This window comes from Microcebus murinus, chromosome 23, assembly GCF_040939455.1.
Source record: "Microcebus murinus isolate Inina chromosome 23, M.murinus_Inina_mat1.0, whole genome shotgun sequence".
Taxonomy (NCBI): Eukaryota; Metazoa; Chordata; class Mammalia; order Primates; family Cheirogaleidae; genus Microcebus; species Microcebus murinus.
In genome coordinates, this window is record NC_134126.1 from 18,852,595 (window position 1) to 18,864,769 (window position 12,175).

The 12,175-nt window shown below is 31.2% G+C and overlaps 1 protein-coding gene across 1 annotated transcript in view; it reads right to left on the bottom strand.

Annotated features, from left to right (window-relative positions):
• Positions 1 to 12,175, bottom strand: part of SPATA17 (spermatogenesis associated 17) — a 154,119-nt gene that overhangs the window by 26,846 nt on the left and 115,098 nt on the right. Inside the window, exon 9 of the mRNA XM_012745601.3 lies at positions 10,743 to 10,878. Coding sequence (XP_012601055.1) covers positions 10,743 to 10,878 — 136 coding nt within the window. The remainder of the gene's footprint in view (positions 1 to 10,742; positions 10,879 to 12,175) is intronic.

Here is a 12,175-nt window from a genome sequence, read left to right on the forward strand (position 1 = left end):
AGAACACCAAATACTTAACATTCCATACTTGAAACAATCTGACAAATTCATCAACTTCAGATCCATTTTTATTAGTAGTATTTATATCTATTATAGATCACTAAAATGAGAATTAGACAATTAAAGCATGGGAAGTTTTATCAGTAGTGTTTCGGGGTAAAAAGAAAAGTATATATGTTAGTTATGAATGTATCTAATATATCTACCATTTGTTTTTCTGGTATATTTTCAGAATTTTTACTGTACTTTGGATTTTAGGTATCACTAGCCATGAACATGGAAACTTACTTTATAAACTAAGTATACGTTATACTTGTAGTATTTTGTACTTCCTTAATTATGCTATAGGAACTTGAAAGTATATTAGTATTTGCAGATTAGATTGCTTCCACTCTTTGGACATTATGTGTATTAGCTGTTAAAACCAAAATGACAGATGATTTCTAAATTCAATCCAGTGTGTCAAAAATCACAGAGATAAAGTAAACAAAACTTCAGATTCAAACAGGTATAGTTTCAAATTCTATTCATTGTTTTTAAAAATACTATTTTCAAGAAAATGTTAACTTTTAAAATGGGTTAAAGGCTTTAGCAACATAAGTAAGTTTCTACTGAATATGTCGGCAAATACAATGGAAGTAATTTTCTTAAAGTAATGTATATATGACATAAAAGTGGAAAAAAGTATATAGTAAATGTTAATTATTCTTCATTACTGCCATAATAAATATGGTTTTAGATTGGTGAGCTACAAAGAAATTTGGACAGACATACTTCCAGTCTTCTAATGGCAAATAATTAGATTTATACAAAAACTAATGCAGAAAGGATATATCATAAAAATAATTAAAGTACTGAATCATGCACATAAATTATATTTTATTTACCATAAGAAAATGTATTTTTGGACTGGGATGTAATTTTTATATCAGGATTTGATCTTTTAAACACTAATTAAAACTGTTAGTCATGTATAACTTGAGTGGGATTTAGTTAGGAAAGGCATTCCTAAGAAAGAAGACATAGAAAACTAGTATATCTCCCTAGTATTTGGCATAAGTTGACTGACTATGTGGATAAGAGGAATTCAGAAAAAAATTGATGTCAGAGAGAGAGGAGAATAAGAATTCTATATTGGGCATGTTAAGTGCAAGCTGTCTCAGGGATAAGCAAAGAAAACAGTTGAAAGAGTGTAATACAGCAACATTTTTTCCCTCTAATGCTGCTTACAGGCAAGTTACATGATTAAATGAAGAAGGTAGGGAAAGCAAGACATTTATAATACAACAGACAAATGACAATGCATTGCTAGTTAGACAGCATAATAAGTACCATCTAATTTTCTCTTTAGAATCCATTTATTCTTCAAAGCCCTAGATCATCATCAAGGGACCACATTTTCCAACTGAGGAATTACAGAAGAAGAAAATTAGATTTTATTAAATATTCCAATTGTTGTGAGCGAACCCTTTGCAAATAGCTCGTGGAATAGATTTAATAAGAAAGTAAGGTCAACATTTGTATCTTTACAATCAACACTGTGACATATTTTCACTACTTTTGTATCTTTATCATATTTAATTCATATCTTTAAAGACAGTTGCTGCCCAGACTATCAAGTTATTGCTTTCTAGTCAGCTGGTAATTCATATTTGTTAAACTTTTAACATGTAAGTAGATTTAAATAGCTTAACCTTATACGAGTCACCTAAAATTAATTCAGAGTGAATAACACAATTATCAATCTGCCACTTATATGACAGATGTCACAAACTGAAGCATTCTCCAATCAGTCTGGAAGTGTGGCTTGAAGTATCTTAGGATAAATATGAATGTTTAGTTAAATAATTCCATGAATAACTTCTTTAGAAGAAAATATACTGTATTTAGGCAGCATTTGGAAAATATTCAGTTAAGTACGTTAAAATGAATTAAATCTAGAACAATAGCTTTCACAATGGAAGCCTTCCTTCAAATGAACTCTCAAGCAGGAAGCCCAGTATGTGACATAGATAAATGGAGCTCTGAAGTTAGGGACATGTTCAGCGCAGGGCTCAGGATGCTGAGTGCTCCTTGTGGCACATTATGTAGTGATAGGAAGTGATCAGTTAATGCGAAATTAAAAAAAAATTGGATGATTATTTTTATGGTCTGTGTCACTACTGGATTCCTTTGCCTTTTTGTAGGAGGCAAAAAAAAATATTAAGCACTAACTTGGGGGGATTTATAAAAAATAATTTTCAAAGAGTTGCTTTTTATATTCTGATATAAAATCAAATGGAAGATACAAAAGGATATGAAATGTTATCTATAAATTCACATCTGACTTGACAGTAATCTTCCACATATTTGCCCCTAGAAGTAACACAACTTAGGTGTTTGATATGTTTAAATTTCAGTATTTAATTTTTTGAATAAATTGTGTATATTTGAGGTTTACACCATGCTTATATGAAATGCATAAAAATGACAAAAATGATTGCTACAGGGAAGTAAATTAACATATCTATCATCTCACACAGTTACTTTTTTATTTTTCGTGACAAGAGCAGCTAAAATCTACTTATTTAACAAAAATCTCTATTACAATACAATTCCGTTACTTTAGTCCTAATGATGTACATTAGCTCTCTAGACTTGTTCATCCTACATATCTGCTACTTTATATCCTTTGTCCTACATCTCCCCATTTCCTCTCACTACGCCCAATACCCTCCCACCACCCATGGTAACCACTGTTTCATTCTCTATCCCTGCAGATTTGAGCTCCTTTTAAAAAATAAATTCGCCATATAAGTGAGCTAATCCAATATTTTTCTGTCTGTATCTGGCTTATTTCACTTAGTATAATGTGCTCCAGGTCCATTTATGTTGTGTTAAATGGCAAGATCTCTTTTCTTTTTCAGGATATATAATGTACCATTTGATATACATGTATATCAATTTTGATATCTCTCTATATATCACATTTTCTTTATCCATTCATCCATCAATGAGCATTTAGGTTGTTTCCATTTCTTGATTATCGTGAATAATGCTGCAATGAACATGACAATAAGGATATCTTTATTATGTGGTGATTTCATCTGCTTTGACTATGTAACCAGAAAAGGGATTGCTGGGTCATAAGGTAGTTCTATTTTTAATTTATTTAGGAAACTCCCTGCTGTTTTTCATAATGCAAGTACCAATCTACATTCCACCAATAGTGTACAAGGGTTCACTTTTCTTCACATCCCCACCAACATTTGCCATCTCTTGTCTAGCCATCCTTATGGGTGTGAGGTGATATTTCACAGTGGTTTTAATTTGTATTTCCCTGATGATTAGTGATGTTGAGTACCTTTTTATATACTTGTTGGCCATTTTTATGTCTTCTTTAGAGAAATGTCTGTTCCTATCCTTTGCCCATTTTTCAATTGGGTTATTTGTTTTTCCTGCAATGGAGTTGTAAAAGTTCTTTATAAAGTTTGGATATTAACCCTTTATCAGATATGTGGTTTGCAATTATTTTTTCCCAGTTCATAGATTGCCTTTTCATTTTGTGGCTTATTTCCTTTGGTATGCAGAAGTTTTTAGTCCCATTTATTTTATTTTAACTTAACATACTGACAGAAAGTGTGTACTTGACCTAGGAACTCTGTCCACAAAATATAAGGGAATAAAAGAACCTCATAAAAAGTCACTGTGAGAAGAAATAAAAATGAGAATTTAAACATTTCAACTAATAAAAATTCCTGAAAACAATGCAAAAACATTCCAAATTGAATTAAATATCCTCAAACAAGAATTAACAAATATTTATATGTAAAAACCCTATGATCCTTTAGTTCACAAATTAAGAAATAGAAGTGAACACAAATATGGGAAGACATATAGGAAAATTTATTTGAACCTAGAAAAGAAATTGAAGAAAAATAACACACCATATCATATATGAAGAGTAAATTACATTTGGCCCAAGAGAAATGGATTTGAATAAAAATTTAATAAGATTTACTAAAGGAAAGCAAAGAAAAAAAAACTAAGAAAAAGAAAATGAGATAAAGACATAAGTAAAAAGGGTGAGAAAGTGGTTAAAATGAAAGATAGGTAAAGAAGATCCAACATTAAATATAATTAGAGTCCCTTAAATGATAAAACAATAAAAAAGAATATTTAAAACTTTAAGACTGGTCCATGAGCAAACCAGTAGAACTGAGAGGCTGCACTCACTAAATATCCTCCAGTTTGATACTCTTTAACTTTCTTAAAATAGATTTGAAATTTCAGTAAAATACAACTTCTATCATATTTACCATAAAGTACTCATTTTTTCTTAGTCTTTAAGCCTGGTTCCCTGTAAGACTAATTCATTAGCTAAAACCAAAGGAAGTAAAAGCATGTAATATAATAATAGCTGAATTATGAGAAAACTAGACACATAGTAGATACTTATTTCATCTATAAAATGTATAAAAATGAGATCAATTTTAGCATCATGATGAGAGAGTAACACTTTATAACTAGGGAGGGTTTATATCAGGAATACAAGGATGGTTCAATATTAGGGCATATATTGATATAGTGTAGCATTTTAAAGAGTTAAAGGAGAAAACTCCCAGTGACCTTTTTAGATGTTAAGAAATTATTTGATAAAATTCAATATTTATACTAATTTAAAAAGGTTCCTTAATATTTCAGTTCATGTTTAACTTATTTATATGTATATATGACACAGTCAAATGGTTTCAATCATGTGTATATATATATATATTACATATCCAATAGTCAATATTACATTCAGAAAAGTCAATTACACTCACTTTTATCATTAATATTTTTAATCATTCTGTAATCGTTAGTCAATATGACTAGAAAATTTTGAAAGGAAGTAAAAATATTATAAAGTAAAAGACAGAAGGTTGAATATATGACTATTTGCAGATGGCATAACTGTCTATCTAGTAAACCTAACCACTAGAATTGGTAGAAAAGTTCATAATGTAACCATTCAAATATAGTATTTCTTAAAAATAATTTTCTTATAAATCTATAATTTAGACAATAAATTCAAAGAAAATCCTATCTATAATAGCAATATAAATTAATTAGAAATATGCTTAATCAATATGCAAAAACTAAAAAAATTATAAAACTCCCCTAAACATTAAATTTAAAGACTTTAATAAGTTGAGGGATGAGGCATGTTCTTGAATGCTAAGACTCAAAAGTTTTAAAAATCAATTCTCCTTAATCTATAAATTACACAATAGCAAACAAAATTTCAGCTGATTTAAGACTAAACATGTGAGAACATCATTTCTAAAAACCACTGATAATAGCCAATGTTGATAATGTTGATGATGATGAAGGTAAACACACATATAGAATAAAGCACAATATTTTCTTTAGGTCAGTTTGACAATATATAACAAAAGTATTAATGATATGCTAAGCACTCTATATCAATCTGGGTTCTCCAGAGAAAGAGAATCAACAGCATATAGATAGAGTATCTTCATCTCTATCTCTATCTTTATTTCTAGCTCTAGCTCTAGCTCTAGCTCTCTCTATATCTCCGGGGAGCCTGAAAATTCAGGCAGGAGTTGATGCTGCAGTCTTGAGGCAGAGTTTCTTCCCTGATTCTGGTAAACCTCTTTTGCCAAGTCAAATCAAGACCAGAAGGTCACAGAAATTAAAGCAATGATCCTATATGTGGGAATAAGGACAATAGGTATGGAGCCCAAAATTCCCACTGGTATCTTAAACCCAGTTTCCAACAACAACAAAAAAGTAAATTGAGACCTTTATATGTAAAAATATTAAGGTTTTGAGTTTACTTGCAGAGAAGTACAGAGATAGCATATTCCACGTGAGATGAAAAATTTACCTCATTATTCTAGATTAGCAATAATGCAGAGAAAACTAGCAACTGTTGAATTTTTAGAGACTTACAAATTTCAAGAGAAAAGTTCCAGAATCACATTGGGACTAAAAACTTGCAGAAGGAAAATTTTATAGGCAAGCTATAAAACCTCTCACTGTCAAACAAAGATTTTGTCCTCCACCACGGTGTACAGCTGCACATTTAGGGCAAACACCTCACCTGGGATAATGTAAATCTTGTGGACTTCAGAAGGAAACATTTGCCATAGTCTCTTCAGAGCTGTACAGTTATTAATAACCTGATGGAAAGATCTCTCAGTTGAAGACTTTATTGCAGTTACAAAATACAAAGATTTGTTAAAATGCCTTGCCATGCTTCTTTACAAAAATTTGTTCCATTATGTTTGTTCATTACTCAAATGAAATGTTTAGACTCAAATGCAAATTGAGCCCTTAGGTTAATGATTATAGACTAATATAGTCAGACCTAATCTTTTGAAAATCTTGGACACATCACTGCACATATTATTTCCATTCACAAGTTAAAAATTCAAATTAGAAACTCTGTTGTAACCATTTTAAATCCATAATTGGAAATTACTAAACAATGTATCAAATTGATCAGAAACAAAACAGAGATTAAAAAGTAAAAGTTGCATAAATGAGTATTAACATAGTACATCTAAATTGTTCTATAGGTTAAATATTATCTTAGTAAGTAATATAATGCAATATTTGGCTCTGCCCAATTTTCTTAAATGCAAAATAAAGCATGTACATATATAAATATATGCATATACAAATGCATCTACATATTTATAATAAAAGTTTATATAAACTTATGGCTTTCCTGAAGCCTACTGACTTTACAAAGACTGAACAATGGTAGTTAGGGGGAGAAAGCTGAAAAATTTCACTCCCTGATATATTGTGAAAGAGAGAGAGAGAGAGAGAGGGAGAGAACACACTTAAACTGAATATTTGATTATTGAAGGCCATTCTCATAAGCAAAATATTTTCCCTCAATTACAGCTAATTATTTAATTGTTTACATTTGCTAATGAAATGAAACAACACAAAACAAACAACTGTAAGGGGCTGTTTTTCAGCAAGTGCATAATCATCAATCAACACATACAGAAAGATTCTTAAAATTATATGAAGCTGGTCTGTTTAAATAGAAAGGCATATTTTATCCCAATCAATGCATAAAAGTAAAATTATCCATAACTGAGGCATGTTTCTCTGCTGTACAGTTCAGCTGTAATGATCCCCACACACTGCGCTTGCACATCAATTATGATAATCATAATCACGGTCGTTAAGCTGAATGTTCATTATTATCAGGATGCTGGTGACAGCAGATTCAATCACCGGGTGCAATGGGCAAGCAGTCACAGTCCCACCCAAGTTTCTGCAGACAACGATGTGCCACATTAAATCTATGATGTGTTCCACATCCCACTCCATTCCAAAAGCCGTAGACAGTAAAGGTCAACTTTATGTTCTGTGCAATATGCTTAGGTTCTCTAAATTAATTCTTTGGAGTGCTGGGTATTTTTATGCTTTGCAGCTTATAAAATCCTGTTTAGGACCAAAATGCATGTGAAAATAACAAAAAAGGACTGCTCTACTGCTGTAATTCACCTGTAATAAGGCATATGAGGAAGAGCTCTATCAACATGAATCATCTTGAAAGGGTCTCTTCCTGAATTTTGCAAACAAGAAAAAACATGAAATGGTTCCATTAAAATCAGTTGTCTAAAATGCATATGGAAACTCATTCCAATTCAGACAAAGGCCTTAGACTATCATTTCTGCTTCAGTAAATATGAACATATGTGAATGTTTTGACAACCAAAAGAATGTTTTTAGTACACTGAATTTTTTATTGTCCAACTCCTTTAAAGGTACCCAAATAGATTAAATTAATAGTGACTGACTGGTAGAGTCTCCTTATTTAATTTCACATCTATTTTAAATATTGAGCTTCAGCACAATAAAGAATTTATAAATACAAAGAATTTATCTGAACTTAAAAAGTTTGACCATTTAAGGCACAGACTTAGAATCTAACAATTTAATTTGGGCAGTTTGCAAAGAGATGAAAGAAATATGAGTAAATTATATGCTAGGTACATTATTTTATTATTGATTTCCACACTTCCAAATACTAGATATTTGTTATTTTTCATTATTGATTTTCATACTTCTGGAGAAAATAGTATTATTTGCTCTCAATTTGTTGACTTTGTGATTTCTTTGTATGGTGTTTTTAGATCAATAGCATTCCAAATAAAACAGAAAATTAAATAATATTTTATATATTAATTGATTTAATGTGAATGTGATGAGAGGAAGAGTATTGAATTACATTGAACTTTCTGCCAACTGACTCCTTTTAACACATTTCCTATTGAAAACTATAACTTCCATGTTTAAGATGATAAAAGAGAAAGAAATTTTTCCACATAGATGATCTTAAAACATGATGGAAAGGGTGGAGAACAGAGGCCAAATATATTTAATTGAGCTACTTCTTGGCTGAAATCAATCTACTGCATTCAATTAAATATCATGTACATTTAAGTGTGTGTAAATTAATCCATCATCCCACAGAAGAACCATAAGACCATGCCACCTCTTTCTTCAACATTTTGAACCTAACATCTCTAGTGTCTCAAAGACTACCTTTAATCCACTAATAATCAAATAGTTGTGGCCTTCAATCACCAAGATTAAGACACACATTTTTATAAAAGTATTTAAAAAGTCTGCTTTTAGCAACCTATTGGATTCAAGTCTCATCTGAATCACTTAATAGACAAGCAAAATATAAAATATTTTTAATAATTCTAAGATTTTATGTGTAACCAACAAAATGACTACCTCTGTATTGTGCAGATTACGTCAGCCACACAGAAAGATAATTTATTTAATACAGTTATCTGAAGAGATAAAAAAAAATATGGAGCAGAAATAAGGAAAGAAGGGAAAAAAGGAGGAAGAATAAAGGGGAAGGAGGGGAAGGAGAGAAGGAGGAATTTATACTTGCATTTAGTATTTTTCTAAACAATTTTGTATAAGGTTGGGGGAACTAATGATTTTTATGATTTAAGTAATCTCTACACTTTAATTTTCAGGGCCTATAAGAATAATCATAAATTTTCTTACGTATGTATGTTTTCTAAAAGTATATAGAGGCACACAATGATTCCTCCAAAATAACAAAATAAACTATTTTTCTTTTTAGCATGTATCCAAAAGATTCTATATTTCCATGAAGTTGCTTACTTTAGTTAGGCAAATGCATATTCTTGAAATATGTCAGAATGTATAAGTGAATCTGTTACATAAAACCAAAAGGAAGTACTGTATTATTTTAGGAAACAAACATTTTGCACAAGGATATTTTCTCTGAAGTAGCTGAATGTCATAAGATAAGTCATTTATATTTTAAAGAAATAAACTCGTCCTTGAATTAAATAGAATGGTGAGATGGCATAAAAGCAAAATGTTTATGTCAAATAGAAAATGAGATATAGATCTAACTACACACATTTAAAATAAATTAAATAGTTAAATAAATTAAATAGTTAAATAGTTAAAAGTCATATTTAAATAGTTAATTAAATAGTTAAAAGTCATATTTAGCTTATGTTCTGAATAGTTGCATATCAGTTAAAAACAAATGCCTAGAATAGTTGGATTGTGGAATTTTATGAAATGGCATTGCTGTGGTTCAAGTTTGTTCCCACCAAAACTCATGTTGAAATTTGATCCCCAGAGTGGGCATCCCTCGGTTTCTCCTCTTTGCACATGTCCACTTTCCCTGTGATCTTCTCCAACACATTATGACACAGCACAAAGGTACTCCCCAGAAGTGAAGCAGATGCCAGTGCCATGCTTCTTGAACTTCCCAACCTACCACAACTGTGAGCTAAACGATGCCCTTTTACTTATAAATTCCCCAGTCTCAGGTATTCTGTTATAGCAACACAAAACAGATTAAGGCATTTTGTTGTCAACACTTAGGTTTGTCAATCAGTTCTAAGAGTGAACCATATCAAACTATTCATTTTATATATTTCTTATACCATGGAATTACCAGTGTTTTTGAATGTCATTTTCAGAAAAGATGACTTTGTAGCTGCAAAAGAAAAAAGGTACTTTCTGAAATATCTCACTTCCTCCCTGGGATGATTTACCACTTGGTAATCTTATATTTACCATGTGTTAAAAAAAAGACTTTTTCTTAGAGTTTGGTAAAGAAAGACTTCATTTTTCCTTTGGCTCTAATATGTTTGTTTCTCTTGAGTAATAAGAATACATCTGTGAGTCTTCCTCTTCATCTTGGACACCCACAAAGTGAAATTCTTAAATCACTTACCATTGCAGTAATGGTTCCCCTTTATTTTGCAGGTATATAAACTCTTCTAATCTTAGATCATTTCCACTTATTCTTATTTTGAGAAGAAGACCCTTACTATATTTGACTTGTAGTAAGGTACCTGACTTCAATTGCTTCTGACAGGAGGTAGTGTGCAAATGAATGAATTTTCACTGACAGACTAGGAATAGAACTAATAGGTCTGATCCTAATCAAATGCCAAGGCCAGTGATCCATGCCATTGACCAGAGGGCAGTTAAGTAAAACATAAAACACAAACATAAAACATAAAAACACAATACTGAAAAAATAACTAAAAAGAAATCTCTTACTAGGTTAGCAGTACCATCTTATATAAGACAGCTATGAATAACTTTGTAACCAAGGGTCTTAATTGAAATAAGAATATTTATACTTGTTGTAACTAACATATATTTTTAGCTTTTTAAAAGGAATACCATTTTTTAATGTTTTGTTAACTCACCTTGTCACAGATCCATTTCTTAGGATTTTCAGCTCGGAATTGTTGTTTTCCATAAGAATCAGGACCATACTTGCTTGATGTATGTATCGATGGGATGTACTTACTATTTTTATGGTAGGAAGCAAATGGAAAAAACCTGAAAGAGTATTTAGGAGATGTTGTTAATTTGATTTCTAGGGACATTGGTTTAAAAGAGTGAAGATTTGGAGAATCAGTCTAGTATAGTAAAAATAATACACGATTTAGAATCAGAATACCTAAACCATATTTCAACTTGACACTGACTATCTGTATCACTAACTTCTATGGATCTTTATTTCCCACTCTGCAAATGGAGATACTGAAATTTTCTTAATGGAATTTTTGTGAGTCTCAAATATTTTGTAAATATTTTGTAAATATTTAATAATAATACATTCATGAATTAATGATGCCAAATAACTCAAAATTCATTGTGTAGGTGGAAATGTTCTTTATTTTAAAATAGTATCCCAAAATAAAGAGGAAAACCAGTAAAATTAATTCTCATTGAAACAGGTTTTCTTCAAATCTTAAAGGCATCCAAATAATGGAGGCATTATTGGTAGAAGTTATGAATAATGGGGCTTTCAAGTCAGCCACACCTGTATTCGTATCTTTGCTTTGCCTTTGCTAGCTATGTTCCCTTATGCAAGTTACCTCTTTGAGACTTTACTTCCAAATAGGCTTGCTACAAGGAATAAATAACTTAATATATGTAAAACATTTATTAATAACATGGGAGGCTAAAAAGAACAAGTGTCTAATAAATAACGTCAGTGCTTACAGTAAAAGTAGAAATAATTTGTCGTTATGGTAGTCACTATCATTCTCATCATCATTATTACTTTAGGTATTATTATGATCAACATAAAAGAAATGACCAAATGTTAAAAAACCCATATTAACTCTCACAGACCCTCTAAGGTTGTGAGATGTCTTTAGTGCAACCTGGTGAATTGCTCAAATCCCTCAACGAAACCCACTGAAGTAAGAGTAAAGGAATAAAAAAGTTATAGACCTACAAGAAGAAAAAGGACAGAGGATAAGAAAGAGGAATGGAAAATACCAACTAATTTTCAGCAGGTGAAAGGCAGAGAGAAAATTTGCAACTGACATAGAAGAGTTAAGTACTGAAGTCTAAGTGTCAGAAGAGTGAGGCGCCAAAAAGAAATAAGGCAATTTGTCCTGCAGAACCCTGGAAAAGTTCAAGAGCTAGAGCTACAGTTACTGCAGACGGTGAGAATGAGGAATAAAGCTGAAAACAGATTAAAACTGTATGTAAGGGGCTGGGCATGGTGGCTCACGCTGGTAATCCTAGCACTCTGGGAGGCCAAGGAGGGACGATTGCTCAAGGTCAGGAGTTCAAAACCAGCCTGAGCAAGAGCAAGACTCCGTCTCTACTAAAAATAGAA